Raw genomic sequence first — 23,366 nt, 5'->3', positions numbered from 1 at the left:
GGCAAAAGCAAAGAAAATAAATTACCTTCAAGAACGACTGAATCCATTACGATAAATAAACAGAAAGAAAAAACAAAACTGACATCAATTAAAATATCCTTCCAACACATCCGACCGGTGTACGTTTAAAGATTTAAGGGAGGATATTTTTTAACCGGATTTAGCAACGTAAATTTGTTTAAATCGTAGAAAAACAGTCTTATTATTTTCATACAATTTTTTTTATGATTGGTACAACACTTTCTGCGACAGGTAAACTGCTAAAATAAATGTCGTCGTAAAAGTATTTTTTTTTTTGCAACGAAGATTCGAGATCAAAATATTAAAATTTTAATACTAATCTCATAAAACTGCGCGTTCTTCCGATAATAAAAAGACAGTTAATTATCAGATGTTATGTTTTCAGAGTACAACAAAGCGCATCAGATACATAAACTACTCGTACGCCAATAATAATAATGATGTCATTTTTTTGTATAAAACTGGCATCCCCGTCGCAGCTTCGCCTGCGCTATATGGTTATTTGCGTTTTCCGTCGCGGTCAGGGGATATTTAACAGACCAGGGTTTGCTTTGCTCGCCTTTCCTCCGTCTAGTCAGAGGCTCTGCCCCCTGACGCCTTGTGTTCATTAAACTCCATCTTGTGGGAATAATAACGATAAATAGAGATTAAAGCTTGTTCAATTTCCGAGCAACAGTTCGGTCAGTACAGGATCCGAAACTTTACACCGACTATTGCTGAAAAGAAACCTGTAAATTAGGACATCATGGATGTGTTGATAGGGGTGTGGCAGGAGAGGCGGGACCACAGTGCGAAAGGTAGGTGGACATATCGATTGATTGGGCACGTTGGTAAATGGTCCGGAAATCCCATTGCTCGATGGATTTTAATTTAACGCAACTTCTGTCGGGTTATGGGAGTTTTAGAGCTTATTTGTTTAATTTGAGTTCGATTACACCGACAGCTGTCTTGTTTGTGGAACTGAAGTAACGTTTCACCACGTCTTTTTCCGGTGTCCCCGCTTTGAACAAGGGCGTGGCAAAGTCTTGGACGCGCTGGGTAGGAGAGATATGTTCTCACCTGAAGATTTCGAGCAGATTATGTAAGCGAAGGAAGAGAATTGGAACGCAACGGCGAGATTTGCCAAGGTGGTAATAGACAAACTGCGCGTCGCTGAAGAAGATCGAAGGGAGGTTACGAGCCGAAGAGTCTTTGGACGGCGAATAGGGCTACGGTCTACAGTCTAGTGGGTCGACTGGACGCAAGGAAGCCGTGGTCATTCCTCCGGCTGGAGCCTGTTTAGAAGTTCTCCAACTTCTAAAGCAAAGACTGGTAGATATTCCGAGACCGTCCTAATAAGTATTCTGAGGCCGTCCTGGTAAGTACTTGAGTTTGTGCTTTCTATTGAGCGTTTGTGTGCGTGTATGTGTACGGTATTGTGTGGCTGTTGTGAGCGTTCGGTGTTGCAGATTTCAAACTACTATGTCTCGATCTTAAAAATATTACTTATAGCCGATTACTCGACCTTCGTACGTTTAAAATTTTATTTTGCCCGGTTCTTAGCGTTACCAGACAAACACACACCACTTTGAGGTAACAACCATACTTGATTTTTTTAAATTTTTAATTATTTTTGTTTTATATTTCTTTGTCAAGTAACCGAAGGCAAGTGCACCCATTCGCGTCGCACATACAGTAACAGGGGGAGTGGTTGTGTTGGTTGAGCCGCCGCGCTGTACACAGTCGCACCATTAAAAAATCAAAATTAAAAACAAAACCCGAAAATAGTGTTTAGATATTTATCTGAAGATTTGCAAGCCCAAATCTGGTAAATATCTCGTTTAATATAGTCTGAAATGGGGAAAATCTGTAAATCATTGTTCAAATTTTTTTTAATTTTCTTCACCACTTTCAAGGTCGAATATAGGAAAATCTAGAATTATTTTCTATATATTCACATCAAAAACAAGTTGCTAATTTGTTATCGAGAAATTTAAAAACATAAATTTTATTTTAACCCTTTAAACACGAAATTTAAAAAAATGTTTTCTTAGTATGCACTCGCACCGAAAGAACACGTATACAAATTTTCATCGATTTATCTTCAATAGTTTTTGCTGGGCGTTGATGGATCAGTCAAACAGGACGAGTTGCTATATAGGTACAGATTAATTAAAACAGTTCTAATCAATAGTTTATTAAACATTTTTCTGAAACGATTAAATTTTAATTAAGTCGCTAATTAAAAGTATTTATAATTTAAAAAAAAAAAATACAAAGCGATAATAAATACTTAAGGTATATGAACGGTAACAAACATGCAGTGAGATTATTAATTGAACCGAATTGTCTAATGATCTTGAAGATGAATTTAATTTTTTTTACATCAGTAATTTTTTTTTAATAATGGTGCAACCAAAGAAAAATACTACCCTAGATGCAGTCCAAGAGGTTGTTGAGGCAGTGCGGCGAGCAGAAAACCACAATTATTTTTCGCGCCGCATGGTCCACCTCGTTGCGTTGGATGTGAAAAACGCTTTCAACTCTGCACGGTGAAACGAAACGCTTTGGACTCTGGAAAGTTCGCCTCTATATCTCCTCAGAGTAGTCGATCCATACCTGAAGAACCGCGGTCTCATCTACGAGACCGCGGCTGAGTGGCGTAGGACCACGATCACATTGGGACGTGGGAGGGGTCACAAAGGCCGATTATCGGCCCCGAACTTTGGAACGCCGTCTACAAAGGCTTGCTGAGGTTGGAGATCCCGGAAGAGTCGGCCTGTGTCGGTACGCTGACGACGTCACGTTTCTGGTTAAGAACCGCGACTTGGAGTGCACCCTACTGATTGTCAACCGAGCGATGCATACAGTGAGCGACTAGCTGGACGACCGTGGCTTGTCTCTAGCCCTCAGTAAGATGGAGATCGTGAGTTCTCCGTCTCAAAGCGGTTCGCGCAGGTGTAATGCACCGCTGCCTTGCTAGTCGTTTCCGCGTATAGACGGTTTCCGAGCCTACTGTTCTGGTAGTAGTCGGTGTCATCCCATTGCTCTTTCGGCAAAGGAACGCCAGGCGGCCTGTAGAAGATCAGGAGACCATCGCCGAAGAGGAACGGACTCGCACGTTTCTCGTCTGGCAAGACATCTGGAACCGCGACACCCGAGCACCGTCGAACGCAAGGCTTACTCTCTGGTCAAATGTGGGCAAAGCGGTGGCGGCACGGAAAGGCGGAAAGCACGGACGGCTGATCGAAGGACATTACAGGTGGATTTAGGAGCGGCTGGGAGAGTGTGGTCCGATTCGTCAGAGGCATTCTCAGGGCCAAGAAGAGCGACCTGTATCGTCCTGAGCCAGGTTCATACTAGGTAACGACTTTCCTAAGCTAGGATAGGAGGATTCAGCCCAAAGTTAAGTGAAAAATTGTTCCGGGCCAGGTCCTGGTAGAAAGGGGGTGGTGGTTTTAGCCAGTAATCTGCCCCCAGCCCAACACTACTTGCGTAAAATGCATTTTCATCTTACCCCCAAAATATTAATAAAAAATGTTAAAAAATAATAATATTATTATTATTACCTAGACGCAAATAATAGTTAAATTTTAAAATGATTTCATTAACAGACGAATGAATACTCGAATAAGTACAAAACAAACGGTAAATAATTGCATAAACCTACAATTATTACGTTTTTTAGTTTTTGATAATAGATTCTTACATTTTTTAGCGCTGAATCCAAAAATAACCTTCATTTTCTCGATCGCGTCAGAATTTTTCGCAAATTTCAAAATTTGTAAAAGATTTCAGAAATGTGATACTAGAAAACTTTGTTTTTTTTTTAATAATAAATTAATACATACAATTTTTTTGCTTATAGTATGCGTTGTTATAGCTAAACAGTAGAGTGGTCTGAAGTGGAGGGCCAGGGATCATTGACCCCTTCATTTCTAATGAGAATTGCCACAAAATAAGCCTAATTTCTATTATAATGCATTTTTAAATTAATTTATTTTTAATTTAATTTTATGAGGTACCTCATGCCTTTGGAAACCACACTCCAACCACTCTTAATGACGAACTGTGTAAAATACTTACAATTTTATTCCAAGTGTGGAAGTTTCTTTGAACGGATTATACTCTGCTTCGTGCTTCTCCTTCTATGTTCTCTATAGGCTACATCTCGGTGTAACATCAAACAACAGTCTGCCATCATCGAAATAGTCCATTCTTTGATATCCTGATAAAATTTCTCACCAATCTCTTCGCTAACGGCACCCAGATTTTCAAGAGATATCCCACATGTGAATTTAAAAAGTGAACCTTCAAACTCATGCAACAGCCTAAATTTTTCCAGAATCTTGGTTACTACGTCTACGTCTTTACAGGCTCCCCGGGCTTCTTTTTCTACAACTTCCTTTTCTTTCTCAACATTGCCATCTTTGGGAAGTTTTCTAATGTTAGGACCAGTAAAGATGATACCCTGTTTTAGTTTGGCGGTTGATACTACTGGAAATTTGTCAAAGATCTACTTAAAACATTTACCTTCTTTTGGTAAGGCTTTGACAAATTGCTTCATCAGGCCTAACCTGATATGCAGAGGTAGAAGGTAGAACAGAGATTATTTGCGAATATGCGCGCGCGGACACATAAAAAAGAAGTATATGTAATAGGATTTTAAAATATTAAAATTGTAAATATAACTTACCCCTTCATTTCCTAGGAACTGTATTGTTGGCGTCTGGGTGCATTTATTCTGTAACAGATAGAAAGAAGCTTATATATCTTCAAGAAATACACAAAAATATTTTTCACTAATAAACAAAATAATATTTCGTACTTCATTCGGTATGTAACACAAGTACATACGATAAAAATACGACCAACATTTCTGCCGAATTTTATATATATAAAACGAGAATGGCACGGTATTAAAAAGATATCATCACTGTGACAGACAAAAAAACATTATACCAGTGGAAAAAGAAAAATTTACTGTTAAGAGTACACGAAACTACATCCTATGTTATCTTATCGGCAGAGTCGTTTCAAATCTCAAAAACTACTTCACACATTACAAAAGTTAAAACTGTAACATAACGCATAAATTTATGCAGAAGTTTCACCCAGGAGATCTAAAACAAACATTAAGGGTAGGACATGAGGTAGTTTCCGAAACACCAGAACTTTCGCAGATTAACATTTTATGATGAGTTCCCTTTAATCAAACACGGACGAATGAATGGAAATCGGACATTTAATACGAGTCATTAAAATCTTAGAGAATTAGATTGAAAAGATCAACAACATATTCAAACACTAAAGGATCGATAAGCTAGACGAATAATGTCGTAGTAGAGCGACAACATTAAATACGAAATTAAAAACAGGGATTCTGTCAAGAGAGAAATATATTAATGAAATATATTGATGAAAGTGCAGATATAAACTCAATTTTAATTATGGATATTGCGCCTGCTAATATTGCCCGTTAGTAAGCGAAAGACCGAAAGTAAGTTTGGCGATAATCGGATGGAGATTCGTAATCCTATACAGAGTCATCATGTAATACACATTTACCTTTCCTTCGATTTCTCCTCTAGGGTTACCTTAAAAATACTGTTCAACCATCTGAAACGATTATCTTCGGTTGCGAGTAATAAACATTAAGCGATGCAAAATACCAAATGTTCTGAAATCCACGAAGTTAGTGCGAAAAAAAGAAACAGGAGTTGTTTTCAAAACAGAAAATTTCTTTTTTAACCATATCAATTTTAATTTTTTTGAGACGGTCTCCGATTTTAAACTTTTATTCAGGTATTTCTATCAAAATACAGTAGTTAGAAGAACCAGTAATTTATTTCACCTAAAATGAGAAAAAAAAAAATATATAGGTATATTTTTCCTTCCACTATATTAATTAGTGTGTAAAAATTAGATCAATCAAAGCTTAACAATGGCTTTATAAAAAAATGAATAAGTTTATCATTACTTTAAAATTGACAAAAAGAAAATTTTCTAAGTTATAATTCAAGTTTGACTAGCTTGTATACAAAATTATAATAAAAAAAGTTAAATACAAAGTGTTTTTACGATATTACTCTGTAATGAAATCTGAAGATATATCTGTGAATGCTCAAGCATTTTAGAAGCTATAATTTTAGTTATACATGTAGCAGCGATACTTTTTTTACATCAATATGTTTGTTTCACCAAACTGATTAAAATTACGTATAACTCTGAGAATAATACTTTATTAGTTCCTATTTAAAAAAATATGCGTTATACTTATTCCATCTCTAAGGGATTTAGCGTTCACCAAATAAGTGAAGGATCATAACAATTCTACGTTAAAATTTCAAATTCAGCGAATAAATTTTTATTTGAAATTAGTAAGGACTTACTGGGCGACTGTGTATTATATAAGTGTAGGTAGCATGTTGGAGAAGGAAAATGAGTTCTTATCCTTCAAAATAACCTCGAGAAAGTTATTACGGGTAAAAAATTTACTAATTTTGCAAAATCAACGATAACCTGTGTTACATTGAAGAAAAAAAATTAAGTTTAAGAATGATGAACGTGATCAAAAAAGAGATACGAGTAGAACACGCAGAGAATCAAATAATGTAATAAATTGTTTTAAGAATCGTAGAAAGACTTTTAATAATTAATTAAAACTTAAATTTCCTCAATCTGCCTAACTGAGAACACAGTAAACTTCGATTTCCTCAATTTACCTTACAGGAGAACACAGGGAAGTTCTCCTGTGAACTGTGAAATATCCTGTGGATATCTCCATAGTGAGATATCCCTCGAATTAAACTCAATCTTCAGAAAATGTAAACAAAAAAGATTTAATTTTTATTTTATTGCCAGATGCTGTGCTTCATATCGGTGAGCGCGACCCTAGCCGTTCAGATATCAGCGGGAGTTACAGTACACCCATGCGCAAATCCCAGCACAGCCCCCACCACGCTCTGGCCGTCTTTATAAGCCAATACCAATTCTGCGAGAGGATTCTGTCGAGGACCGCCAACAGGAACAAGTCAAGAAGGAAGAAGCACCCTGACCACAAATTTTCAACTAAGAACTCTATCAGAGCCGGATAAATTTGCATTCTGCATCAAATTTTATGGGCTTTCAGAAAAACTCACCTTTCGCTTTGATCAATTTCTCAGTTTTCGGGAAAACCCGCAAAGCTGCGAGTTAAAATTTTGCTTAAGATAGTGGAAAAGAGTGTGGGGTAGTTTTTTCAATGAAATGTAAATAACAATTTTCCCCTCGTTTGGAACTGTTACGTGTGCAAATTTTCACCACGATCGGAATCAAACTGTAGATCTGTACACAATACAAACGGACACACAAACATTCTTCTTTGCATATATAGACAGATGAAATACTAGACGATAAATAGGTTTTTTTAACTATTATCGACTGTGCTACACAGTTCCCTGTAATTAGCTGTAAGTTTTTATTTTTTTAGTGATAATTAATAAATATGATTCGGTAAGGATTTTACACAAATCACGTAGTAAAATCAGTTATTTGTAATAAATTTAATTTATAAATAACTTCTACAGCTGAATGATCTATGATCTATTCTTATTAAAAGATTCTACTGGACTGCACAAACTCCCGAAACCCGAAAAAGGATATTAGTTTTCGAGTTAATAAACAATTTTTAGTTTCCTTTGTTACTTCCTTGTATGAAGTAAAGGAAGTATAGCGATCGCGAAAAATTTCGGTTTTCAGATTTCAACAGAAATAACCATTTTGACCATCCCTGCATCCATTTTTACTAGTTTCGGCGTGACGTCTGTACGTATGTACGATCCAAAAAAACAATTGGATTTTGTACTTTTTCTTAACCGCAGTAATAAGCCCTCATTGAGAGCTTTTCAACGATATATCATAAGTAGTACTTATTTCCATTGGTTTCAGAGTTATAGCCAAATAAAATTTACATTAATAAAATATTTGGATCTTACAAGGAGAAGGCACATCGGTTCAAATCCGAATGCATCTCCTTTTTTTAAACTTTTTTTTTAAATTTAAATATACTGATTTATTAATAATTATTAAACTCTGATTGTAATAAAGTTTTAAATAAATAATAATTCAATAATAAAAAAAGTAAAAAAAATCGAAGTTATTAGTGAAATAAAATTTTATGTACTTTTCATTTTAAAAAAAATGTGTATATATTTAATTTAGTACGCGTAGAAGGAAGTCATGTAATGTCCACAATAGATTTTTTTTAATTATTCAATTAACAATATTTTTCGTGTTTTGAGTGCGCGCGCGCTTGTGGTGCGGTATATTCATTACTGTGTATATTAAATGTACTTTTTAATATGCAATATCGTACGTATATTATTGCAGTATTGTATTAATATCTTTATACAGCTGTCCGTAAAATAATAGTGCGGTTTTAAATGAAGATAACTTCGGAACAGAGCACTGTAGAGAGATGGACTACACGTCAAATGTAACAGAAACTCCAGATTTCTTACCTGTTCAGTAGATTTCCCTTAGTTGCCTTGCAGAAATCAAAACAATATTCAGTCTCTTGTCGTACATGGCAGAGAACATCCGGCATGATAGAAAGTTTCAGTGAGCCTTTCTTTTAAATGGTTCAGATTTCCAACTTGAACGGAATACACTTGTTTTTCTACATAATCCCAAAAATAGAAATCCATGGAGGTAAGGTCTGGAGATCATGGGGGCCAGAAAATCCACCCTTCTCGTCCGAACCATCGCTGAGGAAATGTTTCGTTAAGAAAATCCTGCACAATTGCAGGAAAATGTAGAGAAGCTCCATTTAACTGGAAAATGAAATTCTTAAGTATTTGGAACGCCGCATACCCTTCAACATATATATAGCAAGGTGCTCCCCGTTATTGTTTTTTTCAGCAAAAAAAGGGGCAAATAACTTTGTCTCGTCCGATAGCGCATCACACAATCACTTTTTCACTGTCACGTTGATGTTCAATAATTGCATGTGGATGTTCAGTACATCGTATATTAACATTATACCGATGTACTCGTCCGGAAATATGAAACGTTGCTTCATCGCTAAAAAAAGAACTTGTTTAAAAAAATCATATCCTGGTCTAACCTAGCCAGAATGTCTACAACAAAATGAAATAGCTTCACTTCGTCATGTGGATAAAGTTGTAACACCTGAATTTTTCACGCAGTGAAACGCAACCATCTAACACATTGTGAGCAGATATTTTAGAAATGCCCAACTGTCTAGAACACTTCCACAAGGATCTCTTGGGCTACGCAAGAAACTTGTACGCAATGCTTCAATCGTTTCATCCGTCACTGATGGCCGTCCTGAACATGTGCTTCAGTAGGCTGCCTTTCTTTGAGTAGTTTGTCCCATTGCCGAATGTTATTTTCATGCGGGGGGGGGGGGGTTCTTCATTATACACATGATAATATTCAATCTAAATACGTGTAACTGACTAAAACATAGCAAGCCACGGCATACATTGAACCTTCCTAACGCCGTCGAGCAACTTGCGTGTACTGGAAACGCAATACGCTAGCTTTCGCATACATACACTTGGAATGTTTCTCTTTCATTTAACGTACAGTTCGTCTCTCTATGCTTCGTTCCGAAGCTATAACCATTTAAAACTCCACTATTATTTACGGATACACCGTATTTAAATACCGTATTATAATAACTAACTACTTTGTGTATATTAAATATTATTTTGTAATTATCGGTAGCATCTTTTACATAAATAAATCTTTACCGCAGTGCTATTAAGAAGCTCTAAGCATTAATAATATAATTTTATTTAAAATATTTTTATTTGATAACGACACGTAAAGGAGTTTCAAATATATTTTACTTTCGAATCTGAGAAAATTTCATTAAAGTCTGCATTTTTGTTTTCTTTAAATCGGCACACAAGCAGGATCTCTTACACGATGGAGTCGAATTATTTAACACTTCTTGAAAATCTGGATAGCCGATCTGGAGCAACACGGACAAAATCGAATTAACATACTATTCCAAAGCGACATGATTTCACTCGCACACAAACCCCGAAATACGCCATTAAATCCTGATCAGACATGCACGAATATGCTATACAGAACTGATTAGATCGTTAAATCAGAAAATTTGAAGTTTCTGTTCGAAGCGTTTTATTTTGTAGCGCCTCATTTTGGACGGGTCTTCCCATTTTGATTAAAATTTATTTTTTATTTTTTTTTTAAGTAGAGTATACGTTTCGAAAAAATAAAAGTTAAAAGTAAATAAATGTTATATAAAAATTTTCGTTAATAAAAATTGGGTAAACTCTTTGACCCTCTTAAAGTTTTAGTCACGTAACTCTTAAACTTGAAATTCGACTACGACCGTGAACCAAAATTCTTTTTTTTCTTCTAAGGTTGTGTGCTTGTACATCGAGCGGTTAGATTTCCAAATTTTTTATATTTTAGGGGTTTAACATTTTTGTTCTGGAAAAATAAAGCACGAGAGGCGGTTCGCGATAGCTAATGTTCTACGCATAAATACATTTCTATGTACGATGTTATACGTTATTTATTCAAAATGTTATCGCGATTAATATTTTATTTAAGTTTTGTTATAATTGCTTAAATTTTTCACACTTAACCATCTAATTAAATACTGGCCCGATTTTCATCAAGTTTCATTGTTTTTAAAATTTTCTAACGATTAATTTGATCTTTTTCATTTTTCTTTACGTCAAGTTTTAATCCTTTTCAAATTTTGTATACGATACGGAAAGATGTTTAAATCGTATAAAAACATCGTAAAAGTATATTTTTATTTTCATTAAATGTTTTGTCACCAGAGGCGTAAATTATTTACAGCAAAAATCTAACTTTTTGAATCATCGACCGACACAAAATTTTGTACTTTACAAATAATAAATACTCTTATCTTAGTCCACGGTCAGCAGATCGAATCATTAAAACCAAGAATTTTTTTTTATATAGCGCCAGACGTATTTTATTTCTTCCCGTTTTCCATTTATACATTGTAATTTTTTTATTTCACATAAGATAGGTTAATAATTATATTTTTCATAAATATTCGTTTCCCGAGCCTTTGTTCAGCCGCTACGCCACAGTCACAGCGTAAGAAAATTCTTAAATCGAACTCTAGCCATCACGGCATATTAAAAAATGTGTTGCGCTCCGACCTCAGTCCTTTTCTGGCTTATTTATCGTCATATTAAGTAATCTGTAATTTTATAATAATAAAAAATACAATACTCCCGATGGACGAACTCCACGTTATTTAAAACTATACTTTTTTTTCATATTAATATTGTAAAATTAATTTTTTTTAACAAGGGGACGTTCCAGTTTATCAAATTTTAGACTGTATTATAGACGATTATTAGACTGTATAAAAGAGTACAATCTACAATACTTTCAGAATCTGTTCAATAAAGTGATTAACGTTTAGTTCAGTTGAACTAGTAAAATACAATCCCCGCAGAATCAGTAAGGTGAGAACCTAAGTAGAACAATTCTTGCGGTGGCGTAGCAGCCACACTCACAAATCTAGGCCGACGTCACTCGATTCTTCTATACCCGGCTGCTATCTAACGTTACGCAACCGATCACACAACAGTCTCTAGCGATACTATTGATGTATGCGCCTGCGCTTCCAGAGTTAATATTGTAAACAACTGCAAATTACTCATATTAATAATGTAGTTCTGGGAGATGCTGAACTTAAATAATTTTAATTTTCAAAGCGAAAACGTTCAACAGAAATGTGAACACAAAAACTGTCGACGAACATGAATATATTAAGAAAAAACCCTATCAAACTTTCCATAACTGTACCCCATTAAGAAGTAAAAGTCGCAAAAAAAAATTAATTAAAGTTAATCCCCAAACACAAGGATATACGAACCTCATCAATAAATTCACTTCCGTAGGAATTACCTCTTCAATTAAGTTGAAGGGATAAAAACCGATATAATGAAGAGAAAATCCTTTCATTTTAGTTTTTTATTTGAGTAAAAACAACTAGTTGTGAGCAAAGCATAAGATCACCACAAAAATGTTACCTTTCTTTATAATTATATCTATTTTTTTATGAATAAACATTCACATATTAATTTATCTTATTTTACAAATTGAAAGAATGCTTTTTTTGGACTCTTCCATCTTCAGTACCATTTAATAAATATTACATACGTATTTATTTAATTAATAATTCTGAAGACGGAAAACGTACTCAGAATTCAGAACCTCGAAATCGCATTCTTCTAACTTGTAAAAAATGGGATACATTGAATTACATACACATAGTTAACTTTATCATCACTGTTTATTTATATATTTATATGAATATTAACTTAAATATAATTTATTTAAGTTTATTTTCCTCTTGATTGGATACAGTTAAATATAATAACAAGACATATTTTACTTAAAAATGTTATCTTTATTAATTTCTTGGGTTAACCGATCAACTATACAAACTTATAAATTAAATACACTACATTTCACTTAGAATTCTCTAAGCTTAACATTACTACACATTCATACACACATTATACAAAATTCTCTTGCATATACCCTTACAGTATATAAGAGAACTTTGTATGATGTGTGTATAAATGTGTATTGTCACCTGTGGAAGCTCAGAGAATTATAAGTGAAATGTAATGTATTGGATTTATAAGTTTGTTGATTGGTTAACCCAAAAAAAAGTAAAATATTCACTCACTCACTCACTCACTCACTCACAGTGAGATATATATATGTATGTATGTATGTATGTATGTATGTATGTATGTGTGTGTGTGTGTGTGTGTGTGTGTGTGTGTGTGTGTGTGTGTGTGTGTGTGTGTGTGTGTGTGTGTGCGCGCGCGCGCGCTTGTAGAGGGAGTATTTTGATATTGCGATAACAAGGTTGAAAAAAGTGTCTGATGTCTGAGGCTATAATAAATAATAACAATAACTTACTTGACGATAAATTTATATAATTGACGTACCGATAGTTTAAATACCAAAAGCAGTAACTGTTGACATCTGAATGAGCGCACAAGTAATAACTCGCATAGGGTGTATTAATACAGGAATATTACGTTATGTCAGGTTCCCGAGTAGAATGTCCTTGCCCGAGGCAACATCGAAGAAAGTAGTTGTAGTAGCAGGAACCCATCGGTGAAAGTAGACAAATGTTATAACAGCTCGACTGTTTATTATCGTTTGATAATCTGGTTATTGTCAGGAGGATATACTGCGTTTGGAAGATATATCTTGCTCGCCTTAGTACAGAAAATAAATAATTTGAAGCAGGCGATCGACTAGAGTTGGAGTTTTTGATGCCGATATGCGATTGTTTATATACTGCGTATTCATACATGTCGTCAGAATAAGCTAAGGAGATCGCTAGTTCTTATGATCGACTTGTTACAGTCTCTAGCGAGAAAAATTTCCATTACATAGATATTGTTTAAACTCCTTTCTATATTTTCTACGATGAAAGGGAAAAAATACATATTCTTATTTCATATTTACTAAGAACACCATCCGACTACAAAAACGAACCGTAAACGAATGCACGTTTCGAGTAAACCAATGTTCTGCCAGCCGCGCGAGTTGTGCCCGATCCACACAGTGATTAAAGAGAAAGAAATCTAACCGGACCAGGTTTTACTGGGCGCGCTTCAAGTCAAAAAATCCTAGCTAGGTAGCCGGCCTCAATTTTTTCAAACAAAAGATCTTAACACGATTCTCCACATGTAATAATATAGTGCACATTAATTTACACACAAAACCTGCAGACACACTGCTTAGATTCGTGCATGTCAATTTCTATGTTCACTGAATTCTGTGTTCTACCGTTTCCCTGCACTTTATCTTGACAAGGACGTAACTAGGCCCTACAATTATCACCTGACATTTAATGATTTTCAACTTTCTCGTTAAAATAAATGTTCAATTACACTTTCAGGATGTAATAATAAAATAAAACACAATCTTTCAATTACCAGCATTCAAAATTAATAAGAAGAAATGTTATTAATGACTGTATAATTTTGATGTTGTACAGACTTTTATGTTATTCGTATTTATTACAAAGTTTATTATTTTAGAAATCCCGAAATGTTTTTATATATATATAAAAATATTCTATTTTTTTTATTTACTGCATTGTGAAATGCCAAATATTTTAAATCGATAATCCTGTGCGCGACGGTTTCAAACCGGTACTGTGAGAAATGACCTGCTCTTCACCAAAGGACACCGTAAAATATTTTATACAAGAGTAATGTTTAATAAATTTAATTATGACCGGAAGCACACTTTCTCCACCCTTACTTATCATTTGCAAGCGCTGCTCAAAACTGAAGGCTCTATTAATCGAAAATTGTAAATCTATGGACCAATTCCTCCAGCGGATAAGAAGAATAAGAGGCGGTAAAATAACTCACAAGAAGAGAAATTTTCTGCTTTACGACAATTAAAACCTTATACCGAAAAACAGCTAGTTACGCCAAGACCCGGGTTCGATTCCCGGTAGTCATGGAATTCTTCAATACTTTTAAGTAAGTCTGCGTTTGAATTTATTCTCTGGAATTTCGAGGAATCAATCCTCTAAACAAATATATAAAATAAATATTACAACAAAATCTGAAATAAATTGAAAGATTCAATAATTTAACAGAGCGTAAGATTTCATGTGACAGCGGATAAAAAGGTCGATAACAAAAATAGTTAAATTAATCGGTGTCACTGTTAAAGTAAGAAAATAATATAAAAGTGCAGAAAACACAGATCAAAAGCAGATTTTCACGTTCGTCGTCGTGTTAGTCAAGGAACGAAACCTGTGATTAAGTAAGCGTTATAATCGCGATTATAATGTGCGAAAACAAATCTGTCGCAGATCTACGGAATCATAAACCTCACCTTTTCATTATACAATATATAATTTTTTTTCTACAGAATAAAAAAAATCACCCTTTTATCAACACTACATGCAAGTACTGCGTTAAAATGATGAAATCTACGTTGAGAATCGGTTGTAATATTTGTCCGCCTTTTTTATTTACAGAACTGAATCTATTAAAAAATTCAATTTTGAAAACGAAAGGAGCATTCAGGTTTAAGAAAACGTTTATTCCGTGTAACATTTCATCGCAACTTCACTATAAATTAATTAGCAAATAATATATTAATAAGCAAATACCGGTGATCTATTCACGTTTAAATCGATATTAATTTCTAAAATATATTTCATAATAATAGAATTTGCCAGGATTTCGATTATTATGTTCGCGTCATCTAAAGTATGTAAACGAAATTTTGGAGTGCAGAAATTTCTACCCCCTAAAAATTGAATTAAAACCTATCAGAAACATTCATAATGAAAATAAATCTATCTGGATTTTACACAAAATAATCAATGGAAAAGTTAGATAGCAAACAGCATTAAATAAAGCACTACCAGAAGACAAAGAAATAAGTTACAAAACAAATAACAAAAAGCAAAGACATTGGAAAACGATGTCGAGCGCCATATTAACAGGTATTAGATGATATCATTAAAACAGATTTTCAGCCATCACGTTACGGTCACGATAGACCAGGCAGTAAACAGTGCGACGCAGTTAACTCGGTGCCGAAAATCAGCCGATGCGGCACACCAGATGTACGGGGAGATTTCTATGATCGTCTTGATTAAAACACTGTCGCTAGGATCGACTGCACTGTACGCGGGGCCTACGTTTCTCCTTGACATTTAAATTGCAAGAAAACAGCTCGCGCTTTGTACAACCGGTCTGGGCGTAATGAAGAATCACGGATACCGGCTTCCAATAGCGAATAATCAAACTGACAGACTGCTTAATTCCACTCAAGCGTACATTAAAAAAGACCAATTCTAAGAATAAGATAATTACAATTAAATATATTCGGCAGCGTCGTACAGTATAAGCTTATACTCACGGGTCGGTTGAGTATGATAAGAAACTTAACTGAACCGGAAATAACATTTCCTCTTAGTAACTTCCTACAAACAAGCACGAAAGGTTTTAGATTGTCAAAAAAATACCTATTTTCCTACCGAAACATTAATAACATATTACAAATTAAAAAAAATAAACACTGAAATAAAAATAATTAACCGAATCGATTAAAGAGAAAAAGGGCGAGTAAATAAGCTGTAACTATAATATAGTTTAAGCGAAATATAATTTTACCAAATATTTTACGAAATATAAGAAAAAACCCACGCCACAATCGATCTACAATAAATTATCGGCGCATCGAGCGAAAAAGTAATTCTTCGCTTTTTTTATATGTGTAAAATAGGTATGATTTCTAATAGCGAAAGTATACGGGCAATACATGGTTCTGATTCTCTAGCCAGGAAAGAGATTTAGCTTCAAAAATATTTTTTATTTGGCACAGTTCACTATGTAATTCATAGCACGTTTAGTACAGCAAAAATAGTGTCACGATGAAACAAACTCCCGAGTTGTTGAAAATCTGCTTAGTTAAAAAAAAAATTAAAAACTATAATAATTTACTTTTTAAAGTATAACTGCACTAAAAACTAAAATCTTTTTCGATTGAGTTTTAAATATAGACTTCTTAAAACGGACACTACATGAAATTAAGAGACTAAGTTGCAAACAATTGGTTTAATTTTCCGCCGACTTCAGAAGCAGAGATTTCAAATAAATTATCTACTGCAAGGATTGAATCGCATACAACAGATGAAATACTTTAAACAAATAGTATAACAAAGATGGACTAAACCTAAATCTGTATTAAAGTTTAAAATATCAACAACAAAAAATTGTTATAAAAAGAGAATTATAAAAACATTACCAGTTATAAAAAACGCAATAAACTCGATCGCTCTGTGAATGCGAAAGATAATTTCTCCACCGATGTAGGTCCTTTTAGTGTGTCCAAGTTTTTCAGCAAGCACAAGCTCAAAAAATTATTTCAAGGTGTAACTTAAACTTTTTCTTTAAACAGTGTCATATTTTATTAAGGAATTTCTCTTTATTAAAATAATCATTTTTAAGCACTGAAATCAAACCAAAAATTCTAACATCTTTTTTACGTCTCTTGAGTTATTCGCAGTCAATACAAAAAAAATAATTTTATCGCTTTTCTATTTAATTTCTTTAAAATAAGTATTAAAATTCAAATAGCTATTTAGCCTGTATTTAATTCAAACGATTGTTGTGACAAATAAAACAGACACCAACGGACAGCTAATTTACTGAACCTTAAAAGCAACAAAAATAATTTGTACAATCTTGGTACGACAATTTTTGAACGGATTAGGCAAACAAAATGTTTTCTAAAAAATAAACGAGTATGTAAGACAATTCCTGCCGTGTTTTTAGTAAAGACATTAATAAAAATTTAAACAGATGCAAATTCAACAAACGCACGTACAATCACAAAACATATTATTTTTGCCTTTTTTAATTTTCACGATTATAAACCGTACTCTTATTTTAGGTCAAGACTTTGCCGTGGCAAATAAAAGAAAGAAATAGTTATTTTTTTAGGTGCTGTAATCTGAAAAAATGAATCTTCCGAAAACAGCGAAATCATTAGCACAAATAGCAACCGTCCCACGCACAAGGCTTACACGAGAAAGTGAGGAATAAAATGGTTTCTCGTTGCCTTATTCACCCAGCTAATATAAGGATTCACATCGCACGATAAGCCCGCTCTAGTGCAATAAAATTCAAATTGCATCAGTCGACAGGACTGCAAGCGAAATCTTTTTCACCGGAACCTGTGTAGTACGATTACTTTCAGAGAAGGCGGTGCCTCAGGTAAATAACATTTTAATGCACTACAACCGAAGAACAGGGCAGATAATGTAAAGCAACAGATTATAATTATATACAATGATTCGACTCTGTGAGGGATAACAAAATGTTTATAATTCCATCGATTTTTGTCGTACAGGAAAAGGAAGGAATCGCTTTTCTAACTGAAGTTTCATAAAAGTACGCATAATATTTTACTCAAAAAGATATCTTTCTCCATGGTTACAAAAAAATCTTTCCCCGTCCACTTCCTTACATAATAATTTAACATGTGTTCTTTTTTCCTTCGTTTATTTTTTCTTTAAGATGTAGAGTTATTTCTTTAAAGAATATCACTAATCGATTTTAATTTCCCCATTAATTTTAATGATTTATTAAATGATATAATTAATTCTAGCACTTTGTTAATATTTAAATGATTATTTCCAACAAATTATGCGTTTTTATAACTTATTTTCAAATATAAAATTATATTATATATATAGAGCCTAATACTTAGGCTTACAGCATATACAGTATTTACTAATACCCACTCTAGTAAAGATTTTTTTACTAACAATAATTATTAACTTTTATAAAATAGAACCACACCGTCATTACAAATCTGCATCTTTTGCCTAACCAGTTAATAGTAAATTTTTAATTAATTAAACTACAAAGATAATTTGATCATTCTTTAAAATGTCACTTCCTTTTTTTGTTATCATCGCCCGGATGAAACTAAGACTAGATTAAAATTAATGTGAAAAAAACAACTCAACTTAAATGTAACTAAAAAACTAATATCGCTAAAAACTTACGACTAATATTATATACATGAGAAAAAAATTAAAACTTAAGCTATCGCAGATAAGATATCACTGAAAACTAAAACTAAAATCATGAAAAGCTTACAACTAATATCACAAACAGCTTAACAGTAAAAAAAATTTATTTAAAAAGAAATATAAAAATTTCACAAAATCCGTAAGGGGTGTAAAGGGCCCCTTCACGGATAACAAATTATCTAAGTTTAAAACTATGATAATAAAAAAAAACTTTCGCTCAAGAATAAAAAATACAAATACTAGAACTAGGTAGATATTATATTGTGTGAAACATATTTACACTTCGTAAGAATAACAGAACTTGATCTAACATTTTGCTGTCATTGCCTAGGATACTGCGAATGTTATTAAGTAGTTTAAATTTGCGATGTAAGGCCGCATAACATACGCAACCCACAAGGATGTGGCGTTAAGAGGCAGTCGCATCTTACGCATAGTGGTGCATTTTCCGCCGACATCGTACCCGTGAGTGGCTCTCGTATGTCCTATCTGAAAACGGCAGAGGACCACTTCCTCTAGGCGAGTTTTTTTGCATGTGGAGTCCCATGGCAACAGAGAATCTTTAATGTGCCGGAGTTTATTATCAACAGTAGCCGTCCAGTCAGTCAACCTTGCCACTTTGCTTGAAGAGACTGTTTTATACAATTAATAAAGTCAGAAGTAGTAACAGATTACACGAGTCGTTAGCAGCGAAATCTGCACGTTCATTACCCGGAATCTCCAAATGGCTACGGTTCCGGCACAAACTCACTTATGTGTTGCGATTGTTTAACTCAACGATTCCATTGTACATTTCGATAAGATGTCTGGAATAAAAACTCTCTAAGGCTTGGAGAGAACGACAAGAGTCACTGCAAATAAGAATATTTCGGTATTTAGGGTTAATGATATTCAGAACCTTATTTATAGCGTATAGTTCAGCAGTGAACATACTCGTGTAATACCAGGTAGACCAAACATATAAGTTCTATCATTGACAACAAATGCGCAACCAACGGTATCATTTTTTTTTCGATCCATCTGTGTATAATACTGCGTCTGGGTTTATTTTGGAGAGAATGTAGTGAAACATTTGCTGGGGTTGATTCTTTATGATACATCGTAAGGCAAAATATAAAATTTATAAGGTTGATTCCCCACAGAGGATATGAACACGGATTGCGTTGGAAAAATAGAAGGTGTGTCAATATTTATAAGTGCAGTACAACGTGGATGGTCCTCATATCTTCCTAAATTAGGATTCCCAAGGGCTGCGTCAAAAGCCGGTTGATTTGGCTGTTCTTTAAGACGGGAAAATAAGATGCTAAAAGCTGATCCCGTCTATCCCAAAGTGATGGCTCACCGCAGCTGTTTTTTTTACAAATAAAATTCTTAAAATGCCTACTTAAATGGTACTGAAATGTCCAATTAGTAAGGAATATTCTATATTTATACCCCTTTAATATATATATATATATATATCGAAAAAAAAGGTAATAAAAAAAATTGTAAAAGTTTAAACTACGATGCCGTAGTACAACAGAAAGTCAATAATCGTCTATCAAAAATGATTTATTTTTAAAAATACCACTGGTGATAAATCAAATTCTACAATTTTTTTTGTTTCCTTTTTTGTATTTAAAAAATTTTAAGCCCTCAAAAAAAAAAATATACACAAAAGAGGACAAAGACAATATCATCGAAAAACTAGGAAAATCTACTCTAAAATGCTTAATTTTAGTTTTTCTACTCGAATGTTATCCCTGGAGAAAATGCTACCTTGTTTAACCTACAGTATAGTAGATACCTAATTTAATTAAATACCAAATTTAGTATATTTTACTTCGCCCGACTTACACAGTGAAGCTATTTATTAAAAACAATATTTTAAAGAAGAAATTGTTTTTGAATCGCCAAAATAAAGAGTTCAAAAAATTTTTCAAAAGTTGTCGAATACGATGATAGTTCCCAAACGTTCATCACGAGTCAATTTCTGCGGTATACGCCAACATAACAAAGACCAAATTAAAGAAATCTTCTTAAACGCTTATTTTTAAATACCCGCAGGAAACAACTTTTCTCCCTCTTTAGTCACCTAAAACGACCGGGCACAATCGATCGTTTTATAAGGATCTGAAAGAGTTAAGCATAAATAAGCGCCGGTTTTGACAACCCCACTACTTTTTCTCATAGAAGATTCATGTAAATCTTCTTACCGAACCATATAAAATTAATGATTTCTTTATTAACTCATTAGAGCAGCTGTTTCAAGTATATACCGCGCGATGGCGCACATATTTCCTCTGTATTAATTATACCTGTCATTGTTATCGTTTTAGTACGGCGTCATCATTACGATTCGAGATGGAATACACACTACAGCAAAGTCTATATTCATTGTAAAACGATGCTGGATAAAAAACTCGATCACAGCACCACAAAAAAAAAATAGTAGATAAAATCTGACAGGATTCTAAATAAAATATCAGACAGGATCACGATAGTTCGCAAATCAAAAACGACCGGTAATCTTCTGGGTGAAACCGGACAACATTGTCCGTCCAAACCGCTGTGGACGTTCAGGTTCTGTTCGGATAAGTCATTAAGGCATCCATCCGTATCCGGAGAGCTACTCTCGTACTCGATGTGAAAAAAGAGCTGCGAAGGTACCTAAGCTTCGAACTGTACAGGATGACGGCTGTTTATCAATTGTTGTAACCCGATAACGATAAAATATGCAATATTGTCGACAGTTTCAGATGACCTTTGTTGCAAATCCTGGCTATTGTTGCATGTTTCCACTCGTCTGGCTATGTGAAATCGCAGAATAGCGCTGCGCAACATCCGCCAAGTCGTTTATGAGGAGCCTTTGCACCCAGTGAAAGTCGGAGTTTGGTATGTGCTATCAGTAGAGAGTAACATTTTTTCGAAGGAAAACATCGAACAGTACTAACGCATTTTAAGAGATTCGTTGAACATTTTGATAAAATTGCACTACATCAAGGTTATTTTCAACAGGAGGAAGGCACATGCCATACGTCACGGAATCTATGGCTTGTTTCTTTGACAATATTTACTCCAGGAACTTATGGGCACCCAGATCGTTCTACTTAATTTGACCAGATTCTTTCCTTTACCTGAAATCAAGAGTATTCGCTACGCGCCCTCGAATATTAGATGATTTAAAACTAAACAATACGCGCGAGAATTCAACGGTACCGACAAGACAACGATACATCGAACGGCCATGAACTTAGAACGACGTGAGCTGACCTTGAGGTGGACGGAAGAAATTTTCAGTATTTGATAAAGTAATCTCCCACAGATAATGTACATTTAAAAAACAATAAAACGTTTTTATCACCATTAATGTTATAATAAATTCATAAAGGAAGTATGATTTTTATACTAATCACCCGTATAAATATATTGAAGTTATTTTTACTACACTGTACGCAGATATTTGTGTTCAGAAATCTGAAAAGTAAGATTCCTGTACGTGAACAATGCTTCGTTAGAACAATTAAAAAATACTGATAAATACTAAATGCTCATAATAATACTGATGTTTTACTGTAAGATTTGAAATAACACTACATCCCAATAAAAACAAAGCTACAGCGCTACAGAAGAATAAGGTTTTTTTGACGCGAAAAACCGAACGCGTTGTTATCGTCCGAGAAACATAAGCGCGGTAGAACAAACCGGTTCAAACCGTGAAACTTTTAATAAAATTTTGAGAGCACACACACACAAGCAATATTTTTATTTAAAGTCGACTAGATAGATGAATAAAACTTTCTTTAAAGAAAGAAAAAGTTGTTAAATCGATAAATAATAATAGTTTTAGGAGATTGCTAACGAATTTAAATAAAAATACAAATAAAAAATAACCGCTACAGAAGGTCTTTTCCGTATTCTTAAATACACAATCCACGATAAAAGTATCACCAAGATCTCATATAGTCACCACAAAAAATAAAATTTGAAAGCCGCACATTTATACATACATTCACCCAACACCTGGTCTCTCAATACCTGCACAGTAGCACAATCGAATAACTGCTTAAGATAAATCCTGATAATAAATACCTTTCCACCTCCGAAGATTAGAAAAAAATATTTAAAATATGTAAATATCAGACCAAAAAAAAGGAGTTACATGTCGTGAAACGCGCAAGATCGCTTAATATTTTTCCAACTGATTTTGTAAATTTTTAGTCTATCATCATTCGCTTAGAAGCGACTTCACTGGGTTTTGGCGCTCACGACAGTATAGAGAATAAATAATGCGACTAATTCTTAAGCGTAAAAAGAACATCAAAACTATCAGGTTAATCGTGTTATATCTACAATATTAAAGGAAACATTTTTTAAACGTTACAAACTTATTCCACTTTTTCGCAAAATAATTTACGACCAGGATCGAATACAAATCATTATATATCAAAATTTACAACCGGCAATTAAGTGAATATTAGGCTATTTCAGCTGATCTGACGCACGACAATAATTTACATTAAGTCTTTAGTAGTAACAAGCGTATATAAATGTGGTATAATTAAAATGTACTGACGATTTGTAATCCACAACAAAATATCAAATTGAGAGAAAAACACAAATGTACAGTCGTAGTCGGTTTCCTCAGAAGACGGTTGATTAAACGAGAATGAAGTATCAGTTAAAAAGTGTCTAGTTCACATCTAGGAGTTCCTCAGTGTAACTTTGCAAGTAATTCGTCCATAAACCG

At 34.0% G+C, this 23,366-nt stretch overlaps 1 protein-coding gene across 1 annotated transcript in view; it reads right to left on the bottom strand.

The window, feature by feature from the left end:
- Positions 1–23,366, bottom strand: part of Su(Tpl) (Suppressor of Triplolethal) — a 164,503-nt gene that overhangs the window by 88,081 nt on the left and 53,056 nt on the right. The window contains exon 2 of the mRNA XM_075382271.1: positions 4,697–4,744. Within this exon, the coding sequence (XP_075238386.1) occupies positions 4,697–4,744 (48 nt within the window). The remainder of the gene's footprint in view (positions 1–4,696; positions 4,745–23,366) is intronic.

This window comes from Lycorma delicatula, chromosome 1 (genome assembly GCF_047948215.1).
Source record: "Lycorma delicatula isolate Av1 chromosome 1, ASM4794821v1, whole genome shotgun sequence".
Lineage (NCBI taxonomy): Eukaryota > Metazoa > Arthropoda > Insecta > Hemiptera > Fulgoridae > Lycorma > Lycorma delicatula.
This window is presented reverse-complemented; position numbering and strand designations above follow the sequence as displayed.